This window comes from Phoca vitulina, unplaced genomic scaffold (assembly GCF_004348235.1).
Source record: "Phoca vitulina isolate PV1807 unplaced genomic scaffold, GSC_HSeal_1.0 scaffold45, whole genome shotgun sequence".
NCBI lineage: Eukaryota > Metazoa > Chordata > Mammalia > Carnivora > Phocidae > Phoca > Phoca vitulina.
In genome coordinates this window covers 8,663,587-8,679,053 of record NW_022589748.1, presented here as the reverse complement: position 1 = coordinate 8,679,053, position 15,467 = coordinate 8,663,587, and the positions used below count along the sequence as shown (strand labels likewise).

The 15,467-nt window shown below is 37.0% G+C and overlaps 1 protein-coding gene across 2 annotated transcripts in view; it reads left to right on the top strand.

The window, feature by feature from the left end:
* CRCP (CGRP receptor component) overlaps positions 1-15,467 on the top strand; it is a 52,997-nt gene that overhangs the window by 12,111 nt on the left and 25,419 nt on the right. Inside the window, exons 3-4 of one of the 2 annotated variants that reach the window (XM_032430962.1) lie at positions 3,877-3,975; positions 8,154-8,248. In XM_032430962.1, coding sequence (XP_032286853.1) covers positions 3,877-3,975; positions 8,154-8,248 — 194 coding nt within the window. The remainder of the gene's footprint in view (positions 1-3,876; positions 3,976-8,153; positions 8,249-15,467) is intronic. The other variant, XM_032430963.1, reaches the window with a different exon arrangement.

Genomic DNA, 15,467 nt, shown 5'->3' with positions numbered 1-15,467 from the left:
ATTCTTGAAGACTTTAGGAGATTTGAGTCTCCATTGTGTGATATAGAAAATAGAAAGTAGTGGAATTAACACAGTTGGCCGTACTCCTTCCTTAAATTGTTGCTACTGATAACAGGAAGGAAATGGTTGTTAGTCAAGCCATTGGCTTTTAGGAACTTCCTTGTCAGTTTGGATTCTGCTAAATGTTTGGGTGTTTTATCCAATGGGGAAATGTCGCATTAATTAGGTCACATGACACTATTTCTGAAAAAATAATGACAGGCAAGGGAGGGATTGTGTTATATCTAGTAATGGTTTATGAACCTATGCTTAACTTCCTTTAGTTCTCTGGCATAATCTCTAAAATAGGAAAGACATATCCTCCGCCCACCCTCCTCAGCACTAACACGTATATGTTTTTCCCTTGTGGGGAAAGTTTACTTCTAAAGTTCTGTAGCATTTTTTTTCCCTTCTTCTTCTTTTTTTTCTTTTGTAAAATTTATGTTTATCACTTGCCTCATAATTTTTCTTTCTCAGAAATAAATTTACTAGATTTCATATTCGTGAAGCAGGATCCTGTTTTATTTTATTTTATTTATTTATTTTTTTTAAAGATTTTATTTATTTATTTGAGAGAGAGAGAGAGAGCACATGAGAGGGGGGAGGGTCAGAGGGAGAAGCAGACTCCCTGCTGAGCAGGGAGCCCGATGCGGGACTCGATCCTGGGACTCCAGGATCATGACCTGAGCTGAAGGCAGTCGCTTAACCAACTGAGCCACCCAGGTGCCCCAGGATCCTGTTTTAGAAAAAACTTATTTTTAGGAAAAAAATTTTTAACTGAGGCTCAGTTGACAGATAACATTAGTTTCAGGTGTACAGTGTAATGATTCAATATTTGTACATTGTGAAATTACCACAGTAAGTCTAGTTAACATCCATTACCATATATAAAGATTTTTTTTCTTGTGATGAGAACTTTTTAAGATTTACTCTCTTAGCAACTTTCAAATATTCAGTACAGTTTTACGGTAGTCGCCGTGCTGTACATTATTTCTTCATAATTTATTTTATAGCTAGGAATTTTTACCTTTTGACTCCCTTACTGATTTTGCCCACCCTCTACCTCCTGCCTCTGGCAGCCGTGAGTCTGTTCTCTATGTCTGTGAGCTTGTTTTTTTTTTTAAGATTTTATGTATTTATTTATTTGTTTATTTATCTATTTGAGAGAGAGCATATGCACATGCTAGCTGATGGAGGAGCAGAGGGAGAGGGACAAGCAGACTCTGTGCTGAGTGTGGAGCCCAGTGCAGGGCTTGATCCCACAACCCTGAGATGACCTGAGCTGAAATCAGGAGTCACACGCTTAACCGACTGAGCCATGCAGCACTCCCTAGTTTGGTTTTTATTTTGTTTTTAAGATTCCACATATAAGTGAGATCATACAGTATTTGTCTTTCTCTATCTGACTTATTTTACTTAGTGTAATACCCCAAGGTCCATCCATGTTGCAAATGGCAAGATTTCATTCTTTTTTATGGCCAAATAATATTCCATTGTATATATAAAACATATTTTTTTATTCATCTGTTAATGGACACCTAGGTTGTTTCCATATCTTGGCTATTGTAAATAATGCTGCTTTGAACATGGTGGTGCATATGTCTTTTGAGTTAGTGTTTTTATTTTATCTTGATAAAATACCCAGAAGTGGGATTGCTGAATCATATAGTAGTTTTATTTTTAACTTTTTGAGGAACCTCCATACTGTTTTCTATAGTGGTTGCATAAATTTACATTCCCAACAACAGTGCATAAGGGTTTCCTTTTCTTCTCATCCTTGCCAACACTTACTATTTCTTGTCTTTTAGATGTTAGCCATTTTAACAAGTGTGAAGTGATATCTCATTGTGTTGGGTTTTTTTTTTAAAGATTTTATTTATTTTTGACAGAGAGAGAGAGAGCACAAGCAGGGGGAACAGCAGAGGGAAAGGGAGAAGCAGACTCCCCGCTGAGCAGGGAGCCCGATGCAGGGCTTGATCCCAGGACCCCGGGATCATGACCTGAGCCGGAGGCAGATGCTTAACTGCCTGAGCCACCCAGGCACCCCATCACTGTGGTTTTGATTTGCATTTCCCTGATGATTAGTGATGTTGAGCATCTTTTTATGTGTCTTTTGGCCATCTGTATGTCTTCTTTTGAAAAGTGTTTTGGTCCTCTGCCCATTTTTTAATGAGATTGGTTTTTTGGTATTTAGTTCTGTAAGTTCTTTATATATTTTGAGTATTAACTCCTTATCAGATACATGATTTGCAGATATTTTCTCTCATATAGTAAGTTATGTATTCATTTTGCTGATGGTTTCCTTTGCTGTGCCTTTTAGTTTGATGTAGTCCCACTTTTTAATTTTTGCTTTTGTTGCCTTTACTTTTGGTGTTAAATTAAAAAAAAATCACCAAAACCAATGTCAAGGAGCATACCTCCTGTGTTTTCTTCTAGGAGCTTTATGGTTTCACATCTTGCATTCAGTTCTTTAATTCATTTGAGTTCATTTTTGTGTGTGGTGTAAGATAGTGGTCCAGTTTTCCCAGCACCGTTTATTGAAGAGACTTTCTTTTCCCCATTGTATATTGTTGGCTCCTTTGTCAAAAATTAACTAACCACATATGTATGGGTTTATTTCTGGACTGTCTATTCTGTTCCATTGATTGATGTGTCTGTTCTTATGCCGATACAATACCATTTTGATTTCTTGGCTTTGTAATATAGTTTGAAATCAGGAAGCATGATGCCTCCAGCTTTGCTCTTCTTTCTCAAGATTACTTTGACTATTCAGGGTCTTTTATGGTTCCATAAAATTATAGGATTGTTTGTTCTGTTTGTGAAGAATGCCATTGGAATTTTGATAGAGATTACACTGAATATGTAGATTGCTTTGGGTAATATGGACATTATTAATTCTTCTAATCCATGAGCATGGAATATCATTCCATTTATTTGTGTTTTCTGCAGTTTCTTTCATCAGTGTCTTACCTGTAGGATATAGATCTTTCATTCCTAGGTTAAATTTATTCCTAGGTGTTTTATTCTTTTTGATGCAATTGTAAATGGGATTGTTTACTTAATTTCTCTTTCTGATAGTTCACTGTTATCATGTGACATGCAATAGATTTCTATATATTGATTTTGTATCCTGTAATTTTACTGAATTCATTTATTAGTTCAGTTTTTTGGTAGAGTCTTTAGGGTTTTCTGTATGTAGTATCATGTCATCTGCAAATAGTGACAGCTTTACCACTTTCTTTCCAATTTGGCTGCCTTGTATTTCTTTTCTTGCCTAATTGTGCTGACAAGGACTTCCAATACTGTGTTGAATAAAAGGGGCAAGAGTGGCATCTTTATCTTGGCCTGATCTAATAGGAAAAGCTTTCAGCTTTTCACTGTTAAGTATGATGTTAGCTGAGGGTTTGTCATATATGGCCTTTACACATTAATGTATGTTCCCTCTAAACCCAGTTTGTTGAGAGCTTTTATCATAAATTGGTGTGGAATTTTGGAAAATTCTTTGCATCTATTGAGATGATTGTATTTTAGGAAAATTTACTTTCAGATATACTCCGTATATTTTTGAGGTCAGAGGAGATCAGTGATATGGTATATGTTGATAAGGAAACACTTGAAATATCTTCAGTAAACTAATGAATTTGGATTATTTGATTTAGATAAAAGCATTTTCAAAATGTCAGCTGCTTCTCAGACTCATATTTGCTCTAATGCAAGAGTTAGGGGGAGGGTTTGTGAAAGAAAAGAGGTACTATCCTACTTATCCTTCAAAATCATTGACCTTGAAATAGATACATTTCTCACATTTGTTCATAAAAATATTTTATCACTTCCTAGGTGTTCCAGTTACTGACTGATCTGAAAGAGCAACGGAAAGAAAGTGGAAAGAACAAACACAGTTCTGGGCAACAGAACTTGAATACTATCACATATGAAGTAAGCCTATGTTTCTGGAGAAGCTACCCAAACTACCATTGAGGGGGGTTGGTTTATTCTGCAGATGACTAGCCACCAAATCATGACTACCTCTTACTTGATTAATGAGTAGTTTTACTGTAACCCAGTTTTTATTCTGTTTATACAAGTGGAAGGAGTTTGGCCAGTGGTGAGGGTTAGCCATTGATAAAGTTGGAGGGAATAGTCCAAAGACTGCCCTTAATTCTAACACCCATTTGCAAGTCAAGGATCCCTAAGACCACCCTTGGGTTCAGTAATTCACTGGAAGTACTCAGAACTCACTGAAGGCTATTGTATTCGTAGTTATAGTTTATTACACAAAAAAGATACAGATTAAAATTGCCCAAGGGAAAAAGCATATGGGGCAGATATTAGGAGAAATTCCAACTCAGAGCTTCTGTTGTCCTCTAATGTGGAGTCAGAACATGTTTCTCTCTTGAAATCGGTGTGTGATAATACATACAGAATATTTTCAACCAGGGGAGGTTAGCTGAACTTCAGTCCCGAATTTTTATTTGGGCTCTATCATATAGGTGTGATTGAATGATTGATTTCCTGTGTAGTTCATCTCAGCCTCTAGGTACATTGATCCAGAGCCCCTACCCTAAGTCACATTTTTAAGACTATTCAGTATGACCAAGGCCTCCAGACAGATACTCCTATTGAGTGTAACATTCCAAGGGTCTAGAGATTGCCTCCCAGAAAGCTGAGGGCAAAGACCAAACCGTATCTTTGGGCAAAGCCAAATTCTTTATTACACAGAAAGTAATGTTTTTTATTGTAAAAACCTTAGAAAGTACCACAAAGTATAAAGAAGAAAGCAAAAGTAGTTTACAATTTTAACATCTAGTTGACATTTTACTGTGTTTTCTCCCAACCTTATGCTTTATCCTTAAAAGAGTTTAAGCCATTATATTTGTTTTATGTGATGTTTGATTTTGTATCTGTCATTTTAATTTTTCTGTTATTTTCTTTCAAATCTGATTTGTCTCTACAAAGGATTAGTTTTAATTATCTTTATCTCTCCAAAGACACAATTAAACCTGAATTAAGTTACTGTAATCCCTTTTAAGGAAATTAAGGGGTGTTTAGCACTTTTTGTCACCATTCCTCCCCATCCAGTTTTGTTCATCTAATTGTGTGTTTAAAGTCCTGTCATTCAGGGGTGCCTGGGTAGATCAGTCAGTTAAGCACCCCACTCTTGATTTCGTTCAGGTCATGATCTCAGGGTCCTGGGATCGAGCCCCGCATCAGGCTCCCTGCTCAGCAGGAAGCCTGCTTCTCCCTCTCCCACTCCCCCTGCTTGTGTTCTCTCTGTCAAATAAATAAATAAAATCTTAAAAACAAAACAAACTTTCTCCCTCTCCCTCTGCCTCCCCTGCCCCCAGCTTGTGCGTGCTCTCTCTCTCTCTCAAATCTCAAATAAATCTATCATTCATTTATTCACTTACGTTCTTTTATGTTATACCATTCATCTCTTAAAAAAAAGAAAATGTTGGTAATGAGTTTTGTAGCCAAATTTCAAGCTGTCAAGTACTCTTACTACACACTTGAATCAGTTTAAACTCACTGCCACTCTGTTACATATTAAGTTCTTGCTTTTAATTCACAGTGCCTTAAGGAAACTTATTGTGGTGTTAAATGTTTTGAGACTTTTTATGCCTGAGAATGTATTTCTAGTGTTCTTAATGTGAATGACACCTCATCTGAACACGGAGTTCTTGGGTTCAGCTTTCATTCTGCAAGTCTCTATAGGTATTACTTAGTCTGTTAGTGTTTGTTGTTACGGAGGAGTCTGAGACCAACCTGATTTTTGCACTTGGGAGAGACGCTTAACTTAGATGCTTGAGGTTACTGTTTACTTTCCGGTTTGAAGTTCCTTTCAAGTTATGTCTAGGTGGGGTTGCCTTTTTAAAAAAAAAGTAAAAGCCTTTCATTTTGAGATAATTATAGTCTTGCAGAAGAGTTTTGCAGAAAGAAGATGGTGCTGAGAGTTCCCATATGCCCTTCTTTAGTTGTCCCTGATGTTAACATCTTATATAACCATGGCACAATTATCAAAACTAAGAAAAACTACACAAAGATCAAATTTTCTCAGTTGAGATCGAGCCCCACATTGGGCCTGCTTAAGATTCTTTCTCCCTCAGGGCACCTGGGTGGCTCAGTTGTTAAGCGTCTTTTCCATTAATGCTCTTTTTCTGTTCAAGGATACTGTTTTGTATTTAGTTACCATGTCTCCCCCAGTCTGTAATGGGTCCTTAGTCTTTCCTCATCTTCCATGCATGACCTTGACACTTCTGAAGAGTAATGGTCAAGTATTTTGTAGAATGTCACTCAATTTTGGTTTGTTTGATGTTTTCTCCTGACCAGACTGAAGTTACGGCTTTTGGGGAAGAATGCCACAGAAGAGATGTGCCCTTCTCATTGCATGGTACAGGGTACATGATATCAGTGTCTTCTTACTGAAGCTGTGAACTTTGATTACTTGGTTAAGATGGTATATGCCTGGTTTCTGTACTGTAAAGTTACTGGTTTTCCATTTCCATTTTGTATTATTTAGAAAGGAGTCGCCACATTCAGCCCATTCAAGGGGGATGGGATTAGGCTTCACCTCTTGAAGGGAAGGAGATCAAAGAATTTGAGGACATGTATTAAAACCATCACAGTAATTAATAAATATTTTGAGAAGAATGCTTTGAGGCTATGCAAATATCCCACTAGTAAAGCTTTTAGTATTAATTTTAGTATTCATTGGTATGTCTTTCCTGCAGTAATTATTACTATGGTTCAATTCCCTAATTGTGATTTATTTCCCTCATTCCTTCCACATTTAACACAGAATTCTTCTATAAGAAACACTTGTTCCTTCTCATGCTTTTATTTACTTATATCCATATGGACTGGTGACTATTTTATTCTTTGGGTTCCCTGTTTTTATTTTCTATTTTATTTTATTTTTTTGAGTTTTCAAACTTCTTTTAATCCGTGTTTATTTCCTTTTTTAATTTAAATTCAGATAATTAACATATAATGTAATATTGGTTTCAGAGAGGTACAGGTGTATGATTCATCAGTCATATAATAGACAGTGCTCATTACATCTCATGCCCTCCTTAATGTCCATCACCCAGTTACCCCATCCCTCCACCCCCCTCTCCCCCAGCAACCCTCAGTTTGTTTCCTATGATTAAGAGTCTCTTGTGGTTTGTCTCCCTCTCTGGTTTCATCTTGTTTTATTTTTTCCTCTCTCCCCCTATGATCCTTTGTTTTGTTTCTTAAATTCTACATATCAGTAAGATCATATGATAATTATCTTTCTCCGATTGACTTATTTCGCTTAGCATAATACCCCTCTAGTTTCATCCATGTCATTGCAAATGGCAAGATTTCATCTTTTTGATGGCTGAGTCCATTATATATATGTATGTATATATACATATATATGTATCACTAAAAAAATTGTCTGAAGTATAACACAATTGTCAGATTGAGTTTTTCCTTTTTTTTTTTTTTTTTTAAGATTTTATTTATTTATTTGACAGAGAGAGACACAAGCAGGGGGAGGGGAGAGGGAGAAGCAGGCTTCCCGCGGAGCAGGGAGCCCGATGTGGGGCTACATCCCAGGACCCTGAGATCATGACCTGAGCCGAAGGCAGACACTTAACGACTGAGCCACCCAGGTGCCCTGAGTTTTTCCTTTTTCTTTTTTAAGATCAGAAAAGCTTTCTTGTAGAAAGTCATTCATTATTCTTCCTATTTTAGCCACTGGTTTTCTTTTTGAGGAATTCCCATTATATGAAGATTGACTCTCCTGAAGGCATTTGTTTTATAGAAGATTTTTTTTTTTAAGATTTATTTATTTGAGAGAGAGAGCAGGCAGGTACATAGGGGGAGGGGTGCAACGGGGGAGGGAGAGGGACAAGCAGACTTCATGCTGAGTGTGGAGCCCTCTGCAGGGCTTGATCCCATGACCTTGAGATCATGACCTGAGCCGAAATAAAGAGTCAGATGCTCCAACTGACTGAGCCACACAGGTGCCCTTTTATAGAAGATTTTTGAAATAAAATTTTAGAATACTAAATTATAGCCATTATCTTCCCTTTTTCTCATTCAGGTTTTTTTGCCTTATGCTTACTTTTTCTCTTTTTTTTGGGTAGACATTAAAATATATATCAAAAACACCATGCAGGCACCAGAGTCCTGAGATTGTTAGAGAATTTCTCACAGCAATGAAAAGCCACAAGTTGACCAAGTAAGTAAAAAATATTTTTTTAATTTTTAATTTAAATTCAATTTAGTTAGCATATAGTATATTATTGGTTTCAGGGGTAGAATTTAGTGACTCATCAGTTGCATATAACACCCAATGCTCATTACATCAAGTGCCCTCCTTAATGCCCATCATCCAGTTACCCCATCCACCCACCCACCTCCCCTCCAGCAACCCTTAGTTTGTTTCCTACAGTTAAGAATCCCTTATGGTTTGCCTCCCTCTCTGTTTTTATCTTATTTTATTTTTCCTTCCCTTCCCCTATGTTCATCTGTTTTGTTTCCTAAAATCCACATAGGAGTGAAATCATATGGCTTTGTCTTTCTCTAACTTATGTCACTTAGCATAATACCCTCTAATTCCATCCATGTCGTTGCAAATGGCAAGATTTCATTCTTTTTGATGGCTGAGTAATATTCCTGTGTGTGTGTGTGTGTGTGTGTGTGTGTGTGTGTACGTGTACCACACCTTTATCCATTCATCTGTCGATGGACATCTAGGCTCTTTCCAGATTTTGGCTATTGTGGACATTGCTGCTGTAAACATTGGGGTGCATGTGCCCTTACAAATCACTGTAGTAGAAATTATTTTAAGTAGGAAAAGTGTGTCACACATAATGAAAATGATGAACCATCCTCAGCAATGGTATATTTCTATTTCATTGGGTTTTGAATTATAATTAACACATAGTGCCTTTTAAAGTAGGATTATGGTATTGTGGATAAGACAACTGAGACTTAGACACAAGGATCCTTCTAGAGCCAGAAACAGAATTTATTGGGATTTTTTAAATCATAAAGTCTTTTTGGATTTTTTTTTTTTTTTTTTTTGAGTCCCAGTTCTATGACCTGCCCCATAACCCCTTTACAGCACTCAGGCCAAATTTGTTGAAAATGGGGGTCACAAATTAAAGTGATCTTTATAAAGTTGACCAATTAAGTCATTTGAAATTTGTGTTTACTTGGGACAAAAATGGCTTGTTAATATTCTGTCTTCTCTTTTAGAGCTTGATTACTTTTCCTGGTGACTTTCTTGAATAAGTTAAGCTTATAGGAATTAAAAACATCATTGAGAATTAGATTAAGAGTGGTGCCTGGGTTGCTCAGTTGGTTAAGCATCTACCTTTGGCTCAGGTCATGATCCAAAGGTCCTGAGATCGAGCCCCACATTGGGCTCCCTGCTCAGTGGCGAGCCTGCTTCTCCCTCTCCCTCTGTAGCTCCCACTACTTGTGCTCTCTCTCTCTCTCTGTCAAATAAATAAAATATATATATATATTTTTAAAGAATTAGGTTAAGAGTTTACATGAGAAGAACACTAGCTCTTGTCTTTTAGAGTTAATACAGAGCTGATAAATCCCAAAAGCTTCTGTCATTCATTCAGGATAATTAATTTTCTTTTGAAGGAAACACTGGTATTATTTCAGACACACAGCTGATACACTATCAATAAACTAAGTGTACTTCTCTTGCCTCTCTTATCCAAATGAACTCTGAAAGCAAACATCTTTCAAGTGTGTGTGTGTGTATGTGTGTTTTACTTTTGGTAAAATTTATCATCTTAACCACTTTTAAGTGCCCAATTCATTAGTGTTAAATATATTCACATGTTGTGCGACTAATATCCAGAAGTTTTTAATCTTCCAAAACTGAAACTCCTGTATACCAGTTAACTCCCATTTCCCCCTCACCCCAACCCCTGACAGCGACCATTCTATTTTGTTTGTATGAATTTGATTACTCTAGACTGAGTGGAAGCATATAGTATGTCTTTTTTATAAAAGTGAATATTGTTTAATATTGTTATTTTTTGTTTTACTATTTAAATCATTTTTAAAATTTTTTTAGAAGATTTTATTTATTTATTTGACAGAGAGAGAGACAGCGAGAGAGGGAACACAAGCAGGGGGAGTGGGAGAGGGAGAAGCAGGCTTCCCACGGAGCAGGGAGCCCAACGCGGGGCTCGATCCCAGGATCCTGGGATCATGACCTGAGCCGAAGGCAGATGCTTAACGACTGAGCCACCCAGGCGCCCCCCATTTAAATCATTTTGAAGTGTGCAGTTCATGAGGTATATTCACATTGTTGTACAACCATCACTGCCATCTACTCACAGAACATTTTTCATCTTGCAGTATTGAAACTTTGCACTGGTTAAATAATGACTCTCCACATTCCCTACCTTCTGGCCTGGTAACCACCAATCTGCTTTCTCTCATGAGCTCTGAGTACCTTTTTGAGGGGATCATATAGTATTTGTCCTTTTATGACTGGCTAATTTCATTTACCATAATGTCTGCAAGGTTCGTCCCTATTGTAGCATGTGTCAAATTTTCCTTCCTTTTGAACACTGCATGGTATTTTATATATCCATTTATCTATGGATATATAGCTGAGTTGTTTTCACCTTTTAGCTGTTGTGCATAATGATGTTGCTGTGAACGTGAGTAGACAAATATCTCTTTGAAGACTCAGTGTTCAGTTCTTTTGAGTATGTACCCAGAAGGCAAATTGCTATTTTTAACTTTTTTTTTTTTTTTAAAGATTTTATTGATTTATTTGACAGAGAGAGACACAGCGAGAGAGGGAACACAAGCAGGGGGAGTGGGAGAGGGAGAAGCAGGCTCCCCGCCGAGCAGGAGCCCGATGCGGGGCTCGATCCCAGGACTCTGGGATCATGACCTGAGCCGAAGGCAGACGCTTAACTGACTGAGCCACCCAGGCGCCCCTATTTTTAACTTTTTGTGGAACTGCCATACTGTTTTCCATAGTGACTACACCATTACTTATCCACAAGCAGTGCATGAGGGTTCCAGTGTCTCCACATCCTTGTCAACACTTGTTTTTTGTTTTTTTGGTAATAGCCATCTTAATGGGTGTGAAGCAGTATCATTGTGGTTTTGTTTTGCATTTGTTTGGTGATGTCAATCATATTTGCAAAAGTTTGTGTGAAATTTTGAAGTCCAACTGTGTATTTCTCTTTTGTTATCTGTGCATTTGTGTCTGTCTAAGAAATTATTGTCAAATCCAATGTCATAGAACTTTTCTACTATAGGTGTTTTTCGAGAGTTTTATACTTTTATGTCTTACGTTTAGATGTTAGATCCATTTTGAATTAATTTTTGTGTGTGGTGTAAAATAAGGATTCACCTTCATTCTTTTACATGTAGATACTCAGTTTTCCCACCACAGTTTGTTGAAAAGATTGTCCTTACCCATTGAATAATGTTGACACCCTTGTCAAAAATCATTTGACCATATATGCGAGAGTTTATTTCTGTTCCATTGGGCTGCATGTCTATCTTTATGCTAATATTACACTGTTTTGATTGCTGTAGTTTTGTAGTAAGTTTTGAAATCAAGAAATGTGACACCTCCAGCTGGATTCCTTTTTAAGATTGTTTGGGTTATTTAAGGTCCCTTGGTATTTTTGTATGGTTTTATATTTCTGCAAAAAATGCTATTGGGATTTTGATAGGGATTATGTTCAATCTGTAGTTTGCTGTGGATAAGTATGGACATCTTAACAATGTTAAGTTTTGCAGTCCCCAAACATGGGATGTCTTTCCGTTTGTGTCTTCTTTAATTTCTTTCAGCAGTATTTTATAGTCTTCGGTGTACAAGTCTTTCACCTCCTTGGTTAAGTTTATTCCTAAGTATTTAATTTTTTTCAGTGCTATTGTAAATGGAATTGTTTTCTTAATTTCTTTTCCAGATTGTTCATTGTTAGTGTATAGAAACAACTGATTTTCATGTGTTGATTTTATATCCTGTAACTTTGCTAAAATTGTGTATCAGTTCTAACATTGTGGAATCTTTAGGTTTTTCTACCTACAACATAATGTTGTCTGTGAACAGAGATAATTTTACTTCTTCTTTTCCAATATGCATGCTTTTATTTCTTTTTCTTATTTAATTCCTCTGGCTAGGACTTCTGGTAGCTTTGTTGAATAGAAGTGGTGAAAGAAGGCATCCTTCTCATGTTTTAGCCTTTCACCACTACGGAGGTGTTGGCTGTGGGTTTTTCATATATGGCCTTTGTTATGTTGAGGTAGGTTCCTTATATTCCAAGTTTTTTGAGTATTTTTATCATGAAAGGGTATGAATTTTATCACAGGCTTTTTCTGCAACAACTGAGATGATTAGGTGGGGCTTTTTCCTTCATTTGTTAATGTGTTATATTACATTGATTTTCACGTGTTGAACAGTTCTTGCATTCCTTGAATTAGTTCGAATTGGTCATTGTGTGTAATCCCTTAATAGGCTGGTTAGGTTAATATTTTGTTGTAGATTTTGCAGCAATATAAGAGCTAGTGGTCTGTAGTTTTCTTGTAGTGTCTTTGTCGGGCTTTGGTATCAGGGCAGTCTTGGCCTCATAAAATGAGTTAGAAAGTGTTCCCTCTGCTTTAATATTTTGGAAGACTTTGAGAAAATTTGGTGTTAATTCTTGGTTGAATGTTTGCTAGAATTCGCCTGTGAAACATCTGGTCCTGGACTTTTCTCTTTTTTTTCAGATTTTAGATTACTGACTAAATCTCCTTATTACTTATAGGTCTATTCAGATTTTCTGTTTCCTCCTCATCCAGTCTTAGTAACTTGTGTGTATCTGGGACTATACATATGTATTTCTGAAGGAAGATTATTTATTTATGTGTTGCCCAAAGTCATTCTTATTCTTTGGTATATTAGAAGCTTTAAGGAGGGTTCACTTTAATGTTAGGGTGGATCATAGAAGATCTTCCTTATCGGAAACCAGTATAAATTATATCAGATTGAACTGGGAAAGTTTCATACCTCCACCTCGCAATGATAGTAACTTCCATTTATTGAGTCCATTTAGTGTTCTGTGCATTTAACATTCTCATTTAATTTTATTTCTCACAGTGGCCTAATGTAGAGTCTACTGCAAATGGGGATATTTGAGTTCATTACTTCAGGTTTCTAGTTTAACTTTTTCCCTTTTGGCTGTCTTTGCTTTTGATTCCTGAATGATAAAGCACTATTATTCTACCTGTTATGATGACATCATTTCATCCTGACTGACCCAAGTAAATCAGTCTGTTACCTCTTGAGTTCTCAGTTTTTCTCCAAACACTTTTAGTGGGGTAGGGGTGTAGTCAGTTGAAATAGTTAGTTTAGTCTAAATGCTTTTTGACCATTAAACCTTTAATACTGATAAAACAGACTTGAAGCACGTTGTGTTTACAATGAAAAGAGCAGTAGCTGAATCCTCACTAGTGTAGCTTTGTTGCCTGCCTTTGGTACAACCTTTATGGTTAATATTTGTGGTGTTTGAAGTAGTGAGGGATGGCTGGTCTTCTTTAATAGCTGAAAATCATTTTAAGAAATGCACATAATCAAGTGCTTCAGAAATTGGAAGATAGCTCTGAGAATAGGCTAACTTCCAATGGAAGTGTTTCTATAGAAAATGAGGGAAATGGAAGGTGAGAAGAGCATTCGGAGAAGTGAGGTTTTGGCTGTTTTATACACACTGACTCACTTAATCCTGATAGCCAACGCAGTGTTGTACAGATGAGTGAAGTGAGGCTCAGAGAAGTTCCATACCGGCCCCAAATCAAGCACAGAGTAAGGGGTAACCCAGTAGTGAATTATTCCAGCTTACCCAAAGTTTCATGTTGTTTTTCTGAGAAAGTTGGTTAGTGTGTGTATCAAGATAGTGGACCCAGTGGGCCCTTTGGTTCTCCTTACTTGGGCATTGACAAGGAACTTTTTCTTCTGGGGAAAAGAACAGAGCTATTCTCTTCCAATATCCAGGCAAGAGAATTTTTCACTCCCAGAAGTCTTAGAGTCAACGTTGGACTCATATAAATATTTCTTTTAAAATGATTTATCATTTTAAATCTGGGTGGCCAGTCGTTGAGTGTGTGCCTTTGGCACAGGTCATGATCCCAGAGTCCTGGGATCAAGCCCCGCATTGGGCTCCCTGCTCAGCGGGGAGCCTGCTTCCTCCTCTCCCACTCCCCCTGCTTGTGTTCCCTCCCCCTCTCTCTGTCAAATAAATAAATAAAAATCTTAAAAAAAAAAAAGATTTATCATGTCATTAATATACAAGCAGTTCATGTGTATTGTAGAACAGTTCCGTTACCCCCAGAAGTAACCTCATTCTATCTTTTGTAATTAATCCCTTCCCCTGTGCCCAGTGCTTGGCAACTGATCTGTTTTCTCTTCCTATAGTTTTGCCCTTTCCAGAAAATCATATAAATGGAATCATACAGTATATAGCCTTTTGAGTGTGTCTTCTTTCCACTTACATACTGCATTTGTGATTTATCCACATTGTTGTGTATTATTCCTTTTTATTGCTGAGTGGTGTTCCACTATATGGATGTACCACAGTTTGTTTATTCACTCATCAGTTGAAAGACATTGAGATGTTTCCAGCTTTTGGCAGTTATGCATAAAGCTACTGTAAGCACCTCATAAAGTTTTGTGTGAGAATAAGTTTAACTCTGTAAGAAATTGCCGAACTCTTTTCTAAAGTGACTGCCGCATTTTGCTTTCTCTCTGGCAATGTAAGAGAGTTCCACTTACTCCATATCCTCACTGGTACTTGGTATTTTTAGTAATTTTTATTTTGCTGTTATATTGGTTTGAAGGGGTATCTCATTGTGGGTTTGTTTTTGTTTTTTTTAAGATTTATTTATTTGAGAGAGAGAGAGAGAGGGAGAGAGCGAGCATGCACGCAAGGGGAGGGTCAGAGGGAGAGAATCCCCAAGCAGACTCCCTGCTGAGTGCAGAGCCCAACACACGGCTCAGTTTTCCCACCAATGAGATCACAACCCAAGCCAAAATCAAGAGTCAGACATTTAACTGACTGAGCCACAGGCAGTGGTTTTTAATTACATTTCCTTAATAATGAATAATGTGGAGCATTTTCTTGTTCTTATTTCATTTATCTTCTTGGATGAAGTGTCTGTTTAAATATTTTGCCCATTATTTTATTGTTTTTTTAATTGCATAGTTTTAAGAATTCTTTATATATTCTGAATATAAGTCCTTTGTTCAGCATGTAATTTGCAGATATTTTCTCCAATTTGTGGTTTGTCTTTTCATTCTCTCTTTTTTAAAGATTTTATTTATTTATTTGAGAGAGAGAAATCACAAGCAGGGGGAGAAGAGGAGAGGGAGAAGTAGCCTCCCCGCTGATCAGGGAGCCCAATGCAGGGCTCCTTCCCAGGACCCT